The sequence below is a fragment of the Syngnathoides biaculeatus genome, chromosome 14 (genome assembly GCF_019802595.1).
Source record: "Syngnathoides biaculeatus isolate LvHL_M chromosome 14, ASM1980259v1, whole genome shotgun sequence".
In the NCBI taxonomy this organism is placed as follows: Eukaryota; Metazoa; Chordata; class Actinopteri; order Syngnathiformes; family Syngnathidae; genus Syngnathoides; species Syngnathoides biaculeatus.
The window spans coordinates 6,795,380-6,814,418 of record NC_084653.1 but is presented as its reverse complement, the minus strand read 5'-3'; the positions used below and the strand labels follow the sequence as shown (position 1 = coordinate 6,814,418).

General features: G+C 40.8%; 1 protein-coding gene across 4 annotated transcripts in view; it reads right to left on the bottom strand.

Moving 5' to 3' along the window:
- The window catches only part of plcl1 (phospholipase C like 1), a 135,170-nt gene extending 126,959 nt beyond the window's left edge, over positions 1 to 8,211 (bottom strand). The window contains exons 1-2 of one of the 4 annotated variants that reach the window (XM_061841679.1): positions 8,149 to 8,211; positions 2,041 to 2,224 (exon numbers count right to left, since the gene is read on the bottom strand). In XM_061841679.1, coding sequence (XP_061697663.1) covers positions 2,041 to 2,202 — 162 coding nt within the window. In that variant the 5' untranslated portion in view covers positions 2,203 to 2,224; positions 8,149 to 8,211. Of the gene's footprint in view, positions 1 to 2,040; positions 2,225 to 3,216; positions 3,526 to 8,148 lie in introns of those variants that run through there. The other 3 variants (XM_061841678.1, XM_061841680.1, XM_061841682.1) reach the window with 3 other exon arrangements.
- Between the last annotated feature and the right edge of the window lie 10,828 nt (positions 8,212 to 19,039).

The window sequence follows — 19,039 nt, the reverse complement described above, 5'->3', positions numbered from 1 at the left end:
TCATTCCTATACAGGAACAACAGTACCTTACATTACATCCACTGTATAAATCTTTGCTTGTCCCATTAGGGGTCGCCATGGTGTGTCATCTTTTTCCATGTAAGCCTATCTCCTTTATCCTCCTCTGTAACGCCAACTCCCCTTGTACCTTCCCTCAGTACATCTATCAATCTTCTCCTCAGTCTTCCTCTAGCTCGCACGAGAATAACGGAAACAGCCATGATCAGCAAAAGAGAGAGCGCAAGGCTTACTCGGCTGCGTTGGTGAAAAGTTCAGATCTCTGCTGACCTGTAGCTGCGTTGTTGATGAGCTTAATCTCTAACGCAAGGAGCCACTCCTGTGTTGGATGTCACAACTCTATTGAAAAAAAATGACTATTATGATTATTATTACATAAAACATTAACTATTCAATTATATTGACATTTTAGAAAACTATTCACTATAGAAAATAGAGGAGAGCTATTTATGCTGCTGAGACCGGGTGCTCCCTGCACTTTTTGTTAGAAGATTAAAACAAAGATGATTGATTTTTCTAGGATAAAAAAAATTACGTGTTGCGAAACTGAAAAATAATTGGATAAATTTGCTTAAAGACATTTAAATGAAGTCCAATTTTTGTGCTTTTCCATCCATCCATTTTCTTCTCGAGGGTCATGGGGAGCACTGGAGCCTAACCCAGCTGTCAACATGCAGGAAGCGGGGTACACCCTGAATGGTTGCCAGGCTTTTAATATTTAAAATTTTGGCACCAATGTTTTATTTTTTACTGCAAAAATACAGCTCCAATTACCAGTAGTTTTGTGCCACTGAACATACAAAATATATTTCCAGGGTTTTTGTTGTTGTTGTTGTTTTTTACTATTTTATTTGTAAAAACTTACAATAGTTGTTATTATTATTCATGACTAAAAGAAAAAATATTAATTGGAGATACACTTATTTTGTGGTAATAATGTGTATTTTATCAATTAAAAAAAAACATGTATTACTACAGCTTGTGTATGTTTCAGGGCTTAGCTCAGTTTTTTTGTGGCCCACGTATTGTGTCCAAGTGGCTCCTGAGCACCTAAACTAGACTACCTGCATGTTACCATGTTATTACTGTGCAATAAAATGCATTTATGTAACCCTTCTTTTTTCAGTGTTTTATATCTAACAATACTACAAATATGTCACGTTTCCCTGAACACATACAAAAGTATTATTATCCTATCCCTTTTCTGAGCTGCTTATCCTCACAAGTGTCACGGGAGTACTGGAACCTATCCAAGCTGTCAATGGGCAGGAGGCGGGGTACACCCTGAACTGGTTGCCAGCCAATCGCAGGGTACATTGAGACAGACAACAGTCGCACTCACAATCACACTTTTAGAGGCAATTTAGAGTCTCCAATGATTGCATGTTTTTGGGATGTGGGAGGAAACTAGAGTGCACGGAGAACACCCATGTAGGCACGGGGAGAACCTGCAAACTCCACATAGATGGGGCTGGGATTCGAACCCTGATCCTCAGATCTGTCCAAGGCTGCACTGTGCCGCCACTGTGCAGCAATGTGTCAACATCTTTTAATTCTCAGTTGTAAAAGAAAGAAAATCTACTTTTTTAAACACAAAATGTGTCTTTTCTTTTTTTTTTTGTCCAGGTCAATAAATGGCATGCATTGTATGGCCATTTATCTACCGTGTTGTTTCCCAAACATTTATACATTTTCTGTTGCTTTATGTTTAAAAACACAAATTGGCATTTAGTGTATGTGCTTTTTATCATGGGAAACATGAAAAATATAAAAAATATATATTTTGTTGTTTTCCCTATTGGAAAAATTAGCACCACTACAGTAAAATAAGTACCCCACACACACGAAAAAAATAATAATAATAAATCAAGTAAATACTATAGTGAGTATATTGTACTCACTTGGTACAGCTCATCTGATTATTTTTCATCTAAAAATGGGTTAAAATGTAATTGAAAAACGCGGTGACATTGCGCGTAAATATTCTTCTCTGTAAAGTACATCACAGTATGTCTTCCATACCTTTATGATGCTGCTCCGGCGCGGTGCTGCCTTCACGGACTCCAGAAGCATGGTGTCCGGGTCCTGAGCGGGTAGGATCACACCGCTCCGCCGGGCGCGGGACATTCTGGTCGGGATGAAGTCCGGCGCTCCTTCGCTGGACGTTCCGTCGCGCTCGGACATGTTGAAGCGGCTCGAGTCGGTACTTAGCAAGAAGAAACGGGTCAACCTAATGAAAGTTTGTCTCTGATGTGCTTGAATGCCATGTAAATATTCTTGAATCGCGTTTCTCCGTTTTGGGTCCTTGAACGCAACCAGGGGCCGTTTGCGCGCACCAGCAGACTGGTGCGCTCCCCCCGGTGAAGCGCAACAAGTCCTCCCAGTGTTTTAGCGTGGGGAGGGTCTGCGAGTGTGCGTCAAAACCCGCCCACAAGCAAGTGAACTGGATCCAAGGGGGTTCCGAACCTCGCGCTTGGCTCGGTCGCGTCCTCTCCGATGTCAAAGTGCACGAGGGAAGCCAAGTTGAAAGAAGTAGAAAAAGGAGCGATTTTGCCTCTCCTGTGCCAGAGACGACTCCCACCCCCCTCCCCCTCACAACCCTTAAAAAAAAATGGGAGTGCGGCTACCGCTTCGGCTGCGCTGTTCACCGCAACAGCGGGCGACTTTTGACGGCCATGCCGAACAACAATTGACACACGTACCCGCCTCTTCACCCCCCACCCCCAAAGCCCCGCCCCCAACGGTGACCTCAATTGTGATTGGCGTGCTCTTCGGCCTATAGGAGCAATTTAGATGAGCGACTCCTGAACAAACGAAGAGATTTGATAAAGAATGGATTTAGCAGTGATTCCCAACCACCGTACCATCATAAAGCATCAGAAAAATATCAAATTCAATGAACTGCCGTGGTTCCACTTTTTTTTGACCAAAGAAAGAGAACTGTGCCAAAAAATAAAACGGGACAATCGTTAACCATACAGAACTATGTTATAATAGTTTTGCATTTTAGTTTATAATTCATTTTGTTAGTTTTAATTCGTTTTTTTTATAATGCTTCATTGTTATTTTTAATTTATTTCACTATAATTACTGTGTAATAAAAAATCAAGAAAAATTACATTTGAAAATATATTAACTTCTTAATAGATAGATTTCGTGCCATGCATGATTGCAAACCATGATGTCTTAGTGTATTACCAACAGCAGTGCTCCCAGCTCTTTTCAGGTCAAGTCCTGTCGTGTAGTCCTGGGCTGATTCCTCACCTTTCTAAGGATCATTGAGACCCCACAAGGTGATATCTTGCATGGGGCTCCACTCAGATTGCGAATGAGCCTCATGTTTAGCTTCTTCCATTTTCCAATGATTGTTCCAACAGTTGACTTTTTTTCACCAAGCTGCTTGGCAATTTCTCCATAGCCCCTTCCAGCTGTGTGGAGTTGTACAATTTTGTCTCTGGTGTCTTTGGATAGCTCTTTGGTCTTGGCCATGTTACAAGTTTGAGGCTTACTGATTATATGGGGTGGACAGGTGTCTTTATGCAGTTAATGACCTCACACAGGTGCATCTGATTCAGGATAAAGCATGGAGTGGAGGTGGACTTTTACAGGGGGACTAACAGGTCTTTGAGGGTCATAATTGCAGCTGATCGACAGGTGTTCAAATACTTATTTGCAGCTGTTTCACACAAATAAATCGTTAAAAAAATCATCCATTGTGATTTCTGGATTTTTCTTTTTAGTTTATCTCTCTCACAGTGTACTTGCACCTACGATGAAAATTTCAGACCCCTCAATGATTTCTAAGTGGGAGAACTTAACAATATAGCAGGGTGTTCAAATACTTATTTTCTTCACTGTATCTCCGTGGTTTCTTTCAGTTTTTTTTTTTTTTCAGGTGAGAAGGAACATGCCGTCAGAACCGGTGACAACAATGGCGAGCATTGGAATACATTGTAAGAATAACAATGAATTTTCCGATATTTCGAGTAATGAACACTATTCTGAAGGGTCCCATGAAGACGATGAAAATACAAGCTTTATATAGGTTATGAATTTGACTCAGTTAGACAGCATACACATTCGAATGGAGACGAAATAGCTGGCCATGAAGAAAGTGCCAAGTACGCAGGGAGCAGGATATGCCTCGTGTTGGAAACAATGACTGATAAGCATTTGTGAAGATCTTGTTTGGTTTAGTTAGTCATAAACTGATAAATAGTAAAGGCTTTGATATCCTGAATGCATATATGAAGTTTATGGTCTTGTTGTAAAATTATGCAAAACTGTGTATTTAGTAAATAGGTACACGAGCACCAGACCGTTCATTGTACAGAGCGATGGATCTGCCTGTGCTTGTATGAGAAACTATCTGCAGTATGATGTGTTAATCAGCCAGCCACACACGTTTTTCAGACTACGGGAAACTAGGTCAAAGTTTGGGGACTTTAATTCATAAACCCTTATATTTTGGGGTAAAAACAAAGGCTATGCATTTTATGGTACAGTTGAACATATATTTTGGTCTAGATGAGATAATTTGCGTTAGAAATTGGACATTCCATAGACTTTAAGTCATATCTAATTGAGTATTTTTTTACTTTATGTTGTTTTTTAGAATCTTTTTTTTTTTATATTCCTCTACTCCTCCTTCGCTTGACAGTATTTGGGTCCTCCACACCTTCCCATGCCTCCCTCACCCTCCACCAGCCCCGACCGTGAAACATTTACCTGCCTAACTACCTCTCCAGGGAACTTGCATCCAATATCTTTTGCTGCTGCTGTTGTTGTTGAACCCATGATTACTCTGATAGAGCTTTTCAAGTTTTCTTGCTGTTGCTGAAGCATGTTGTGAGTGGTTCCACCACCTTCTGTGTCAAGACATTGTCAGTCTTTTTTATTTTATTTCATTTTACAAAACTTTTTTTTTTCAATTTTAGTTTTAGCTATTCTGTTCCATTTTGTCCACTATATTATTCTTGGTTGAGAGATTTTTTTTTTTAAAACCTTTGTATGTCACGGTTGGTAGTCGTATGATATTGGACTGGACCCAGGGACAGACGGAGAGAGAAAGTAGATGAGAATCGTTTATTAGAGAGTCCCTCAGGGAGAGTATATTCAAAGGTAGTGGTTGTCCGTCAAAACGGGGAATGTGCAGGAAGTGAGTGCATAGGCAGGTGGAAGAGCTGGACCACATACCCAAACAGGAGACAGGGAAGGAATACGAAAGACTGAGAAGACACAAGAGGATCAGTACAATTACAGGTAGCCAAGTAATCAAACACACTGGAAGGAATCATGAGAGTCGGTCTGTCCACCACGGATGAGTGTGAATACTCAGGCGTTGGATTCCAGGATCTGACAAGCTTAAATGTAGGCAGTGATAAGTGCTGATTGATAACAGGAACGCTGGCAAAGAGGTGATGATTGCTGGAGATAGAGGGTCTACTGCTTATTTCAGCAGGACAATGCCAAACCATATTCTGCATGTTCCAACAGTGTGGCTTCATAGCAAAAGACTCTGGGTCCTAGACTGGCCTCCCTGCATTCCAAACCCATATCCCATTTAAAGTGTGTGGCACATTATGAAGTATAAAATAAAACAACAGAGACCCCGGACTGTTGAACAGCTGAAGCTGTGCGTCTAGCAAGATTGATGGAAAATAATTCCACTTGCAAAGCTTTAACAATGGGTTGTTTTCACGTGACGTCACCCTCAAACGCCGGCCATTTTTTATGTCTGAGCTCCGTTACTCATACATACGCAAAATGGTCTACATTGTTTCTAAATGGATTTATTGAAGACACGACCGACAGCACATCAAGCCCATACTGACTCCTAGGCTACGTGGTACACACACATCATGGGACTCAGAACTGTGTCACAAAGGCGCAGTATAGTGCCTTTGAGCTGTTACTCTATGTGACAGAAATCATGAAGGAGGAGCAGTGGAATTGACGCTTGTCTGTTCAAGATATTTCGTAAATGATTAGTTCACTCTTATTTTTTGTAGTTGGGTTGTTGTAGCTAAAGAAAATTGCTGCACTGTGTGCTGAACTCTGTAACGTCCGTGCACCATTTCACGTTGCTATGTATGGGCACTTACCTGTATGCTAACATGGAAAACGAAAGGTAGTGGAATATTGTTTTTTAATATGGAGGCAAACTCCACTTATTCAATTTTTTTTCAAAAAGTAAAACCTCTACATTAGTTCACCACAAACAAAGTCAAATGTTTATTATTTGTTTAAAATTTGATGACACTGGCAGAAAGACAAGAATAAACAGCAGCCCGAAGGGGGACACTATTCCTGTGCAACCTGTAGGCCGGTCCCAAGCCCAGATAAATGCAGAGGTTTGCGGCAGTAAAACTGTGCAAACATATATGAGAGTTCATCAACAAATCCAGTATTTCACAAAATTCTCAAATCTTTCAAGTGACTAACAAAAAAAAGCATCTTAACTGTAATGTTGGCCTTCTGAAAAGAGTATCGATTAAGCTTGTTAGCTCGGCGACACAATCAGCGCGATGGAGGTTGAAGCTGGGCAACGTGATAGCAGCGTCGGGCAATCGTCCACAAAGCCAAGTCTCCGTAAAGCATAGAACCACAGAACGTCCAAAGTCTTTCGTCAGAAGTGTTAGACAATGTTCCCGCTTACGCAGCCGGACTTCTGCACCGAATAGCGAGGCTTTGAAGCGCCCGCCGACTAGCAACTCTGGAAAAAGCTTCAGCGAATTGGCAAGAGTTGTCGAAGAAAAGTCAGAAGGAGGCTCTCTGATGGTTAGCAAGTCCTCTCTTGTGTACTTGAGTCCCGAGACGCCCGTGAAACACAAAAACACAAACAGTGTTATATGGAGCATTCTGGAGTTTACAACACTGTTAGGCATTAAGTATCGACGTTTAATGGTGGCACGCAGTGGTGTATGGGTAATTCAGAAAAAAATGTGACGTCAGTGAAAACAACCCATTAGTGTCCTCAGTTCCCAAATGGAAAAGGTGATGTAACAATAGGGAAACATGACCCTGTGCTAACTTTTTTGGAACTTTTTGCAGCTTTGAAATATAAAGTTAATTATTATTTGCTAAAAACAAAGTCTATCTGTTTGAACATTAAATATCCCGTATTTGTAGTGCATTCAATTAAATATTGGTTGAACATGATTTGCAAACAATTGTGTTCTGTTTTTTCTATGTTTAACACAATACATCAACTTAATTAGAATTGGGGTTGAATCTATGGTGTACCACAATGCAAAGAACCAAATCACACAAAAGTGATGCATGCAAAGAAAAATGTTACTGTTAAATAATGATCCAGTCATTCATTTTCTGTACTGTTTGCCCTGATTCGGGTCATAAATCTAGAGCCAAAATCTCATCTTGATTTTGAAATAGAGATGGGGTACATATTGGACTGGTCATCAGACAATCTCAGGGTACACAGAAAAACAACCAGTCAAACAACATTTACAAGCATGGACAATTTGCATGCGGGAGCGAGAAACTTCATCTGTCTCGAGTCATCTTACCTTTGACCTCAGTTTCTATTGCGTTTAAATACTATCCAGAACTGATAATGTCCTCACTTCCACATGTACCATATCGTATCAAGGAATATTTTTACTTCAGACAACTGTGTTTTTGTGGGGTCCATTCTGGACCTTTGAACCTCCCCTCCACAAAGTCAAAATCAATTTTTAAAATAACATTTTGCAAAACCCAAGCACAGAGTTACACTTTGACATTAATTTAACTATGTTTATTGTTGTGATTGCTTTCCACATTGGACTGGGAGCTTTTACTAATATTTTGGGGACTTCAGCTCCACAAAAGGGTCCAAATATAAGGGACAGCTTTTTGCTTGATTCATTGCAGTTATACACTGCTGGAAACAAAAACAATTAACGACAAATGAATGGTTTTAGAAGACCTCAACACATTCCAGTCGGCCTATGTTCATTATTCTGTTTCTACTTTGCAGTTAAAAAAGCATTAAATAAGTACCAAGACTACCTCAACAGTACCAATCAGAAGTGAGGATTTTCTTTTTACTCCTACTACTCTGATACAGGGTGCATTCCCTACAATAGACCTTTTGTTGTCTTGAGTTTGCAAGAAGGGATTAAATACCTCACTCAAGGTCGCAATCCAGTTCTGGGAGGATTCTTATACAGTTGTTGACGGTGATAACGGGCAGGCTGGATCTGCGAGAACGAGCTTGTGTGTCATCTAAATGGGAAAACAGGAGAAGTGGAAGACTGACTGATGTTTTTTACATGCCTCCCATGAACATGAACATTTACATAACATAATTTCTCCAAATATTTCTCAGATGCTCGATTCCCAGAGGCTGCAGAATGTGATGCAATTGGTGGTCAATCCAACAACCAATCACATGACTCATGATATTTCACTGTATTTACTTATGTACTTAAATGGCTACTCTCGTGAAATGGATGCTTTTTAGTATGTTACTAATGAAAAAACGGCAGCCAATATGGGCCCGTGCGTTTTTTCACCACAAAACCATTTTGACGTATGCAGCTTTTTGTAACTCCCGCCATGAAAATCCTCTCGAGGGATTTGTTTTTGAGAAGAAGCAGGAAGTGACGTAAAGGACAGACCCGCCCTCAGGTGGACTCATTTGTTTCCATTAGTTTTACCTCCGGGAATGTAGCTCGTTGTTCCTTCGTGTTAGCCAAAATGCTGGATCGTTGCAATGCTGGACATTGCTTGAACACTCGGGAGGATGGATTTACCCTTTATAAGTTTACAAGAGACCCGGTTCGTCGTGAAAAATGGATTGTACGAGTGCAGAGGACAAGAGTTTTGTGGGTTCCAAATAACAGGTAGGTGTGTATACAGATACTAAAAAAAATAATAGTTTGGGGCGGACCATGTAATCGGTCTCTCATAACGTAACAAAAGATCCGCGTACGAAATATTTCGATGTGCGCATTGGAAGGCATCGGGCTGCTGTGTCGCTTCGCCAGCGAAGGCTGCGCTTCAGGCTCGTGGACAGCAGCGGCTCTGAAGAGCTCACCCAAGAATGCCTCACTCAGCCGCGTGGGCGCAGTAAAGCGCCCCGGCTCGATGGTGTTGACGGTGTACTGTCATGATTCTTCCGGTCCTAGCCCTGGCTGTGCAGGTCCCCCAACACATCTGCAGTCATAAGGAGGTGCACACCTGAAATGTGACAACAAACTCAAGACAACAAATTGGCAGCATGTTGCAGTCAAATTGCAAATTAGCTGTTTAAAATTTTTATTGCAAGAGGGAAGAAGCATTTGGAATATTAGCTAGTTTTATTTTGCATTGTTCAGTAGCGCCTACCTGAAGGAAGGAGCTCGAAGACCTGGTGACCAGGATGTGGAGGGTCCATTTGCATGCTCTTGTCTTAGTTCTGGTAGCATGCAAGTCCTTGAGGGCAGGAAGGGGGGGTACCGACAATCCTTTTCGGAGTTTTGATTGTCCGTTGCAGATGGAGTTTGTCCTTTTTTGTATCAGCACCAAACCAGACTGTGAAAAGGCAAAACATCAATTAGATGCAATCTTATCTAGAAGAGCAGATTTTCTACAACAGTTAAGGTGCACTAACTTTGAGCACAATAATAAATAGGCTAAATCCCTTAAGAATCAACTAAAGCACAATAAAGAAAAGTCATCCACTACAGCTATTCAAGATACAAACAAAAATCGTACCCCATCACTGCTTGAAAAAAATGTATTTTTTTACAATTTTTATAGCATCTTATACACATCTTCAAACAAGCCAGATCAAAAAGTAATGGATACTTTTATTAAGGATCTAAACATTTCCCAATTAAATATACAAATTAGAGACTGCCTTGAGGCTCGTTTAACCATCACAGAATTATCCAACACCTTAAAAAAATATGCATTTAGGATGGGCCCCTGACCCAGATAGAATCCCTGTTGAATTCATTAAACATTTTTAGCCAATACCCTCTTTTTTGATAGCAGTCAAAGGGAAAAACATCCATCCATCCATTTTCTGAGTCACTTATCCTCAGGAGTGTCGCGGGAGTTCCAGAGCCTATCTCAGATGTAATCAGGCAGGAGAGAGGGTACACCCTGGACCAGGCATTCTTTTCAGGCAGTCCTCAGCCATATTAAGACATTTCAAAATATCAGATGGACAAAATCAATAATATTTCCAATAACAAAAAGCACGTGGACTCCTGTAGATCAAATCTCATATTCTCCTAGATAAATGTTAAATATTTAGGTGTCAATATTTCCTGCGACTCTTGCCGGGATAAGCGGCTTGGAAAATTGATGGATGGTTGTCAATATCTTATAATTCTAAATCACGCACCACTTCATAAAAAAATCGTAGTCCACGTTGCAATAACTTTTTTATATAACTACCGGGATGAATAGCTACAATAAAAATGGAAATTTTACCTCAAATAAATTATTTCCAATGATTCCAATTAAGACCTCAATTAAATTGTTTCAAACCTTTATTATTTAAAAATAAGAAAAATAGGATCAGTCTATCCACTTTTCAGAAAAGAGAACAAGGAGAGAGGCCTAACTGCTCCTAACACTAAACGCAATTATTTTGAGTCCAATTCTTGGCTAGAATTGGAACAAACAATCTGCAACAGCATGAAACTCCCCAAACTCCCATTTATTTCCACTGTAGTCTTAAAGGTTATAAATGTTTAAAGAATTCAATAATCGCACCACCTAAATGCCTTGGTGGCAAAGTTGAGAATCTACAGGATCTCAATTAACAACCGGTATGTGCTCTCCATAATTCACTGTCATGACCCATCGGAACGGAGGTAGGACCCAAATGCAGGTGTACACGGGAGACGCAGAGGTAATTCCGGGAAAACGTTTATTGTTCCACGGTCGGGGATCAGGCGGGCAGTCAGATGCAGCAGCGGTAGTCAGGGCATCGGCCATAGAGAGCAGGTCAGCGGGCATGCAGGAGTTGCTACACGGGAGATCATCAAAGCAGGCAGGAGTATCAAAGGAGTCGGGTTTACGGGGTTGGTCGGAGGTCGGCGCACACGGGAATACGATCAGAGATACGGGAGTGTTGGAACAGGGCATGAACCGCAACGATCTGGCGCCGGACCAGTCTTCCCCATTGTCCTATATACACCGGGGCCAATCAGCCAGCATGAGGCGCCAGCTGTGTGCTTCCCAATCAGCGCGACAGCACGGGCACCCGCGCAGCCAGGGCTGGACCGGCAGAATCATGACATCCACATTTCGAAATTAATAATCTGCTAACTACATAAACATACATCCCCCGCTACTTTGCGTTTTTCACTTTTCGCGGATGGTTTTGGTACCATTGGGTCCCTGCAGCCACTACCCAGTGCCCAGTTGTCGCGGCGTTTCGGAGGGCCCGCTGGACAGCCTTGGGTCCCTGGGTGTGGAACGTGTTCTGTCCACAGGGTTGCTCTTGGGTGAGGTCCTTCGCCTTCGAATTGCCGACACAGAAATTATAGGACATTTCAATCAGTCTTTTTTAATCCCTGGGATTCTTCCTTTAACTGTGGGACTACTAACTTATTGCAACAAATAACGCATGTTGACTACATGAAGTGCTTATGTATCACCTCACTTATATTCTCATCCTATACACTTTTATAATAGCACTTAATCAGTCCCACCACATTCCAGTTATATAGCTGGGTTCACGATCCTTGTCTTGCATGCTTCTTGGCCTGTCCTTGTCCTCTTCTATCTTGTCGTGTTCTTCCTGCACAGGGTGTAGCGCAGGGTTTAGCGCTACAGTCTCATGCAACATATTTAATCTTTGTTTGTTGTACAGTAGATATGGAATGATTTACTTTTGTCATTCTGTTTGCAGTAAGCATTTTGTTTTGTTTTGTTTTGTTTTTCTCTCACCCCTCTATAAATTCTGTTCTGTTCGACTGATCGACTGATCCTCAATAAAACTTCAATTATAATGTGAAGAAATCATAGAGGAAGCTCAAAAACCCCACTGTTAAATACTAAAACTGTTCCGGCATAAAGGGGATGCAGATTCTCCATTTTATTTACACACAACAGAACAGAACCCCCCAAAAACACTTAATGCTTCTTCCTTATCTGCACTCAAGAGCCACAGTGCTAGCTTCAAACAATTGTGTAAATTAGCCAAGATGAATGTGTTCTGTACAGGACACTTAGCATGGAGTAGATTGATTCACCTTCAGCCAACTGGACTGAGCTCAGATCCGAGGTACGGGGGCAATTCCCTGGCCTAACCACCGAGAGCAGCCATCATTCCGCGGTATTCCCATCTTTGAGGGACCAGTTACTAGCTTCCATGTTAAAATATCTATTAAAAGCCTACGAACAGTGTGAAAATTTCCATTTTTAGGTTTCATCCTGTAGAGCTGTGAAAAAGTGAGACAACCAAACATTTAATTACTGTTTACATTTGAAAGAGTAGACCAGAGACAGTTGGGATGATACAGTTTTAAATAGTGTTTTATATATCACAGTATTGAATTGCATTGCATTGTATTGTTTTTCAGTTTGAAACAATAACAATGCTCACATGCAGCAGTGTTGGTCCTTCTCAAAAAACACTTTGTAAGAGTGCGAAAGTGGGTCCTCAGGAATACTTACAAGGCAAAGGAGATATGTGTCGGTCCTTGAGCCACACAGCTGTGGAATGTGGTCAGCCGGTGAGGCCCATTAGTGCACCCTGCTCACCCCTCACACTCCTGCGTTATGTGGTGTTGGAGTACAAGCTACACTGCACTAACTCGCTGCTGACATCTGAAAGAAGGTGTTATTTTTTAACTTTAATCACAGAAAGAGCTCAGAGATCATGTGGAAATGAATAAAAACTAGACAATACAATGCAATTCTCACAGAACTAGCATTGTTGAGCTAAAATAACAATTACATTAACTAAGGATAATAATGTTGTCCTCATTAAATCCCTAACTAATATACATTTTCTATCCTGTCTACTAGTCTCACTAATACGTTTCTGGCTGTTGGGTCATTCAAATGAACATCGCTGTTCACCACGTCAAATCGCTTTCAACGCAAAATTGGCTACCACCGTTTTCCGGAAGACTCCGTCCTGTAAGCCCACACCAAATTAAAAGGAGCGTCTTTGTTCTAACCCAACGCACAAAGGGACATAGCAGATATTTTGACAAGGATTGTACTTAGGGTAGACAAGTTTAGTGCCAACCGCCTTACCACCGATGTTTGCATAGAACATGCTTTTTGATCACCTTCCCTCACTCTCTCTCTCTCTCTCTCTCTCTCTTTCTCTCTCTCACACACACACACACACATACTTGCATCTGTATATGCAAATATTTTTAGACTGGATCACCTAGCACAGAGAAGTGAGCAAAGACAATGTATGATATAGCAACCCACTTTTTCGCTGTTTCCATAAGTATTCTTCTCTTGTGCTGATGAACTGTCAAACTTACTGTATGCCATTATGACATTACTACTCGCATTTGTTCTATTCACACACAATAGAGTGAGCTCTTTAGAAAAATTGCTCAGGCTAACTTTGCTATTATAGCGACTGAATTTGATCCTTAGTGGAAAACAGGAACATTAATTTGGGCCACCCACAGTTTTATGAGAAAGTATCCCTCACATTATACTTGCAGTTGTTTTCTGACATTTAAATTGGTCACTTTTTGTGTCCTTTCTTTTGACTGTTGTTTTCAACGTTTTTGGCCGTGACATGTTTTGTTTGAGAGTGTCGGCACCTGTGTGTACCTTCATCGACAGCCTTTTAACAGCAACTACGGCGGCTGAAATGAGGATTTCACATGCCACCATTTTTCTCATTAACTATATTTTCCTATAATGCTATTGGCATGAAAATTTAACCAGATGTTGGGAGCAACGCATTTAATCCCTACATACAGAAAATGTAGAACAAATTCGATCTGAAGTTAAATTCACTAGAATATTGTGAAATGATATGGGGAAAAGAATTGAACACTTCAACTGGTATTTATTTCAGTTTTAGTCCATTTACCATCATTTAGTACTGTAATTCATCCTTCCTTCAATAATAATCAGTTCAGGGTGTCATGGTTCTGCCGGGTTCCCGCACAGTCGCACTGATTAGGAGGCGCACACCTGCGCCTCATGCTGCTGATTGACCCGGGGGATGACTGGTCTTCGCCAGATCGTTGCAACTCATGCCCCGTTCCTGCACTCCCGTATCTCTGATCGTGAACCCGTGTGTACTGACCTCCGCCTGTTCTCCGGCCGACCCCATAAGCCTGACTCCTTCGACACTCCTGCCTTCTTTGATCGATCTCCCGTGTACCGACTCCTGCCTGCCCGCGTACCTGCTCTCTACGCCCGACATCCTGACTACCGCTGCTGCACCTGACTGTCTGCCTGATCCCCGACCTTGGAACAATCAACGTTTTTCCCGAATTATCTCTGGGTCTCCCGAGTCCTGCATTTGGGTCCTTCTTCCGTATCGATGGGTCGTGATACAGGGTGTACCCCGCCTCCTGCCTCTTGACAGCTGGGATAGGCTCCAGCACTCCACGCGACCCTTGTGAGGATACGCGGCTAAGAAAATGGATGGATGGATGGATGGATGGATGGATGGATGATGGATGGATGGATGGACGGATGGATGGATGGATGGATGGATGGATGGATGGATGGATGGATGGATGGATGGATGGATGGATGGATGGATGGATGGATGGATGGATTTTTATGTACTGATTGCAGTGTGAGGGGTTAAAATGTGGCCAATGATCAAGTGCCCTACTGTTAAAAATCATGCCTTCATGCTATGTTGCCACATTGGTGTGAAAAACTCAAATGACTTGGAGATGTGGATGCATGCATGTGTGTGCTTACGAGTGCATGATGTTGTGTTGCATTCCTCAGGGGGTCTGTTCAGGACCTTGACTCAATTTCGATCTAAAAATGAGGAACAAGTCATGTTATTGTTTCTCTTTGTCACGTAAACATGCAAATCTATCTTGTTTTTATTGGACCCAGTGGTGGTTTGAGGTCAGGGCCAGGAAGGTTTTCTCTGCTAGCCTAAAGATTTGTACATTTAGAAACTAAATTGTAATATTTGCTCCATGAAAATGGATGAATGGTTTGCAATTCTATTATTGTCTTCATTTCATAACTTTTAACTTTGCTGCATCTCTTGGATGTTAGAATTTTTTGTCCGATAAGAGTTACAGTAAGCCCAGTTATGCTGCCACGTGAATCTAATCTTCAAGGCGGTTTAGTAATCAGCGGTACTGACTGACATAACTTGAACTATAGGATAGGATAGGATAGGATAGGATAGGATAGGATAGGATAGGATAGGATAGGATAGGATAGGATGAGTCAATATATTAATACTTGATAATAATCTACAGATGCACTTCAGAGGATTGAACAGAAGCACCTTCTCATTGTGCCTTGGCCTAATGATGTTTTACACAAAGGTAATGAAGAATGGTATAATCTTGGTTCGGAGATTTGACTTTCCAAGGAGGAGCTCCATGGGGGGTTGCTTATGAGGTAGTTGAGCCTCAGTAGGGTACTGCAGGTGTGGTTGGCTAACAAACTGAGGAGTGGCAAGGAGCACAGTGGAAAATTTGCACTGCTGCAGGAGAGCAGGGAGGAAGAATTGTGACAATTTACTGTGCAGTATTTCTGGAAATGGGTGCCAATTGTGTTTTTTTCCTCCACTGGACAGAGTACCAGGAAACCATTAGGAGTAAGTTGGGCGGTGGAGTGGGGACATAGCGAGGGCTTTTCTGTGTGTGCACATTTGTTTTTATATTTGTGTTAAAATAGATTATATTGAATATTTTTTCTTACTTTGTCTTTTATCACAATCTTAAACATCAGTTTTATACATGCCACGTCACATGAAGGCTACTTTATGGGACATTAAATTCGGTCCGATATTTTAAAAATCGATCATTACTACAAGACGTGTTTGATTTTGTGACAATGCAGAACACTACATTATGATACAATGAGATGTATCAAAATATTTGCCTTTACATATGCTTGTTTATACAGGTTGTTTTTAATTTGAGGTACTAAATTATTGGGTCACTGATGGTGTAGTGCTACAATTGCCTGACTTCAGGCCTGTCAGAATTCTTTGAAAGCTCCTGATTCGTTTATTGACCACATGCAAGTTATTAGAGACATGCCTGTGGATGTATTTGAACTATGGACACTTGAAAATCTCTCCTGAGTGTAAAATCCTGGAAAAATCTGAATAAATTAGGCAAGATATCAGGATGAGAATTGTGGACTTGCACATGGCTGGCTCATCCTTGGGTGCAATTTCAAGATGCATGTAGATGTCACCTTTATCTGTCCAAATAAATATGTCCATGTGTAAATAGTATGGGATGGGAATCTTCGGCTATCATAGTGATCAGGAAGATGGGTCTTTTGTCCAAGAACAAAAGATTTTGAAGATCCTGGCAGAACCTGTTTATAGTGTGTCATTCAAAACAGTGGAATAAATAGTGTACAGATGTGAGCTGAACGCTATTCTGCCAGAAAGAAGCCATTGCTAGAAAAGTAAACATCAAAAAGACAGATGTCTGTATTTTTATTTGGTGAATATAACGTTCGATTTCAACTGTCGGTGTATAATATTTGAAAAAAAATGATAAAGAAAAAAGCAGCAATAAATAACACAATTTGTTTCCATGTACAAAAGAAGGAGGTGGGAGGGAGAGGGGAAAAAAGTTAGACGGAAAGCGTCGTTTTTCTCAATTTCTCAGTTAACGTTGGATTGTAAATAAAACTCATACATTGCTGGTGTGACCCGTCTGACCCGAATTAGGATTGTTCTCTGACTTTATAACACTAGAGGACGCCAACTACAAACAAAACAATAGTGGAACGCGAAGCGGAATCTTCAGCTTCTTTATCCTCATTGTTCTCGTCATCTTCATTATAATCCTCCTCATTAACGTTCGATCAAAAAAATCTAGAAATGTGGTTAGTTCAAACACATCGTGTAATATATATATATATATATATATATTTTAAATTTATTTATTTATACATATAGTTATTTATTGTCCTGCCACAATAAAATACAAACATACATATCACTGTAGAGTGAATATTCTTTTTGAAGCGTTTCCCTCCCTTCTTCCCTTCCACCATTAATACCGCTCATCCAGTCTGCTTCCTTCCTTTCATCCATTTCCTTTCTACACATCATCACACACAAAACCAAGCTGAAGAAATACTTGTGCACACAATGTAGTAACTTCCCGGGTACTAGGTCCGTGTGTAAAAATGCAGTTGCAGTTTTTGGTCTCCCAAGCCTTTATTTGTGATCTCCCTACAGTCATAATGATTCAATTTTCTGGACAGTATGGTAATTTTATCCACTTGCCTGTTTGTTGTAAAACTAGTGCAAGTGTTCCAAGTGTTCGTCAGCATTTGTAGGGCAAGATGGCTTCTTGTATTTCAGGTACATCTATTGATGACATCACAACAAAAATTGTACTTTTGTTCTACTTCTCTTCAAGGGTGTTTCAGATAAATACTGTAAATAAATACACTTCCCTGAATTTTATTTTACTTTATTTAAACTTTAGTTATCCAGGTAAGACTGTTTTAAACAGGTTTTTATTGCCATTGATAATATATTTTTTAAATAATAACAAATGAATTAACTAGACGGCACGATGGCGCACCTGGTTAGGGTACTGGCCTTACAGCTCTGGGGACAAGAATCCAATCCCGACCCCGCCAGCGTGGAGTTTGCATGTTCTCCCCCATGGCACTATGGTTTCCTCCCACATCCGAAAAACATGCATTTATCGGAGACTTTAAATTGCCCCTTGTTGTGATTGTGAGTATGAATGGTTGTTTGTTTCTATGTGGCCTGCGATTGGCTGGCTACCAATTGAGGATGTTCCCCGCGTCCTGCCTGAAGATAGCTGGGGTAGTCTCCGGCACTCCCGTGACCCTGATGAGGATAAGTGGCTCAAAAAATTGATGGATAGTGCCTTCACATATGTGCAAGGTACCCATGCCATGGACACTAACACACCACCATAGAATCACAGCTGCTAGGTTTTGAACTTGGCTATGATGGATATGATAACAATTTGGAGTGTCATTTCCTCTTAGGTGCGGAGGACATGATGATGTCCATGCGTTCCAAAACAATTATACATGTGGAGTCATCAGACCACAACAAACTGTCACAGGAAAAATGTTATCCCTTAACACAATGATTTACGGAGTGAAGGTAAATATTTTGCAATTGGGAACTCACAGCACAACAACAAACAAATATGTTACATAAAGTAGATATGCAGTGATTACTGCATGTACTTCCTGCAATCTAATTGAAGAGTATTTATTTGTCCTGTCTGTCTTTATGCCTCACTGTCATGAATAGAGGAACAAAAATACATTTAAATGTTTGAACAGTTAAGCAAGATGTGATAATTTCCTACAGCTCATCTGAAGATTTCTCATGGCAGACTAATGTGCCATGGCACACTGGTTGGGAATCACAGCCTTCAAAGAGAAGAAACAGGACAAGCACTTTGAGAGGCAACAGTTCTAATACATCTTTATTCAATGTAGATGAAAAATACAGAGTGACAAATGGTGAAACAAATGCATACATTTTTTTAACTTCGGGGCTTCAGTAATTTTTTTTTCTCTTTTCTTTATTTGAATCATCAAGGCCACCTCTGTTAACAATAAGTTAACAACAAAAGTGTTTTTCAATAACAGCTTCTGAAAACTGTATTTAAACAGAACTGCACTTTCCTCACATGTTCAAAGTGCATTTTAGGGCACTGTACAAAGAAATGGAAGTTAAAGGGGAATTCGGGTGGTTTGGATCAACAATGTATCCAATAGGTCATGTAATATGTACTCTATCTTGATAATGTGATGTTAAATCCTCTCTCATTTAATAATGTTAATAGATTAGAATAAGATTTTTATCGACAATTACGAATTTTCAAGTGCGCTGCCTTTTTCGCGAGTCACATGA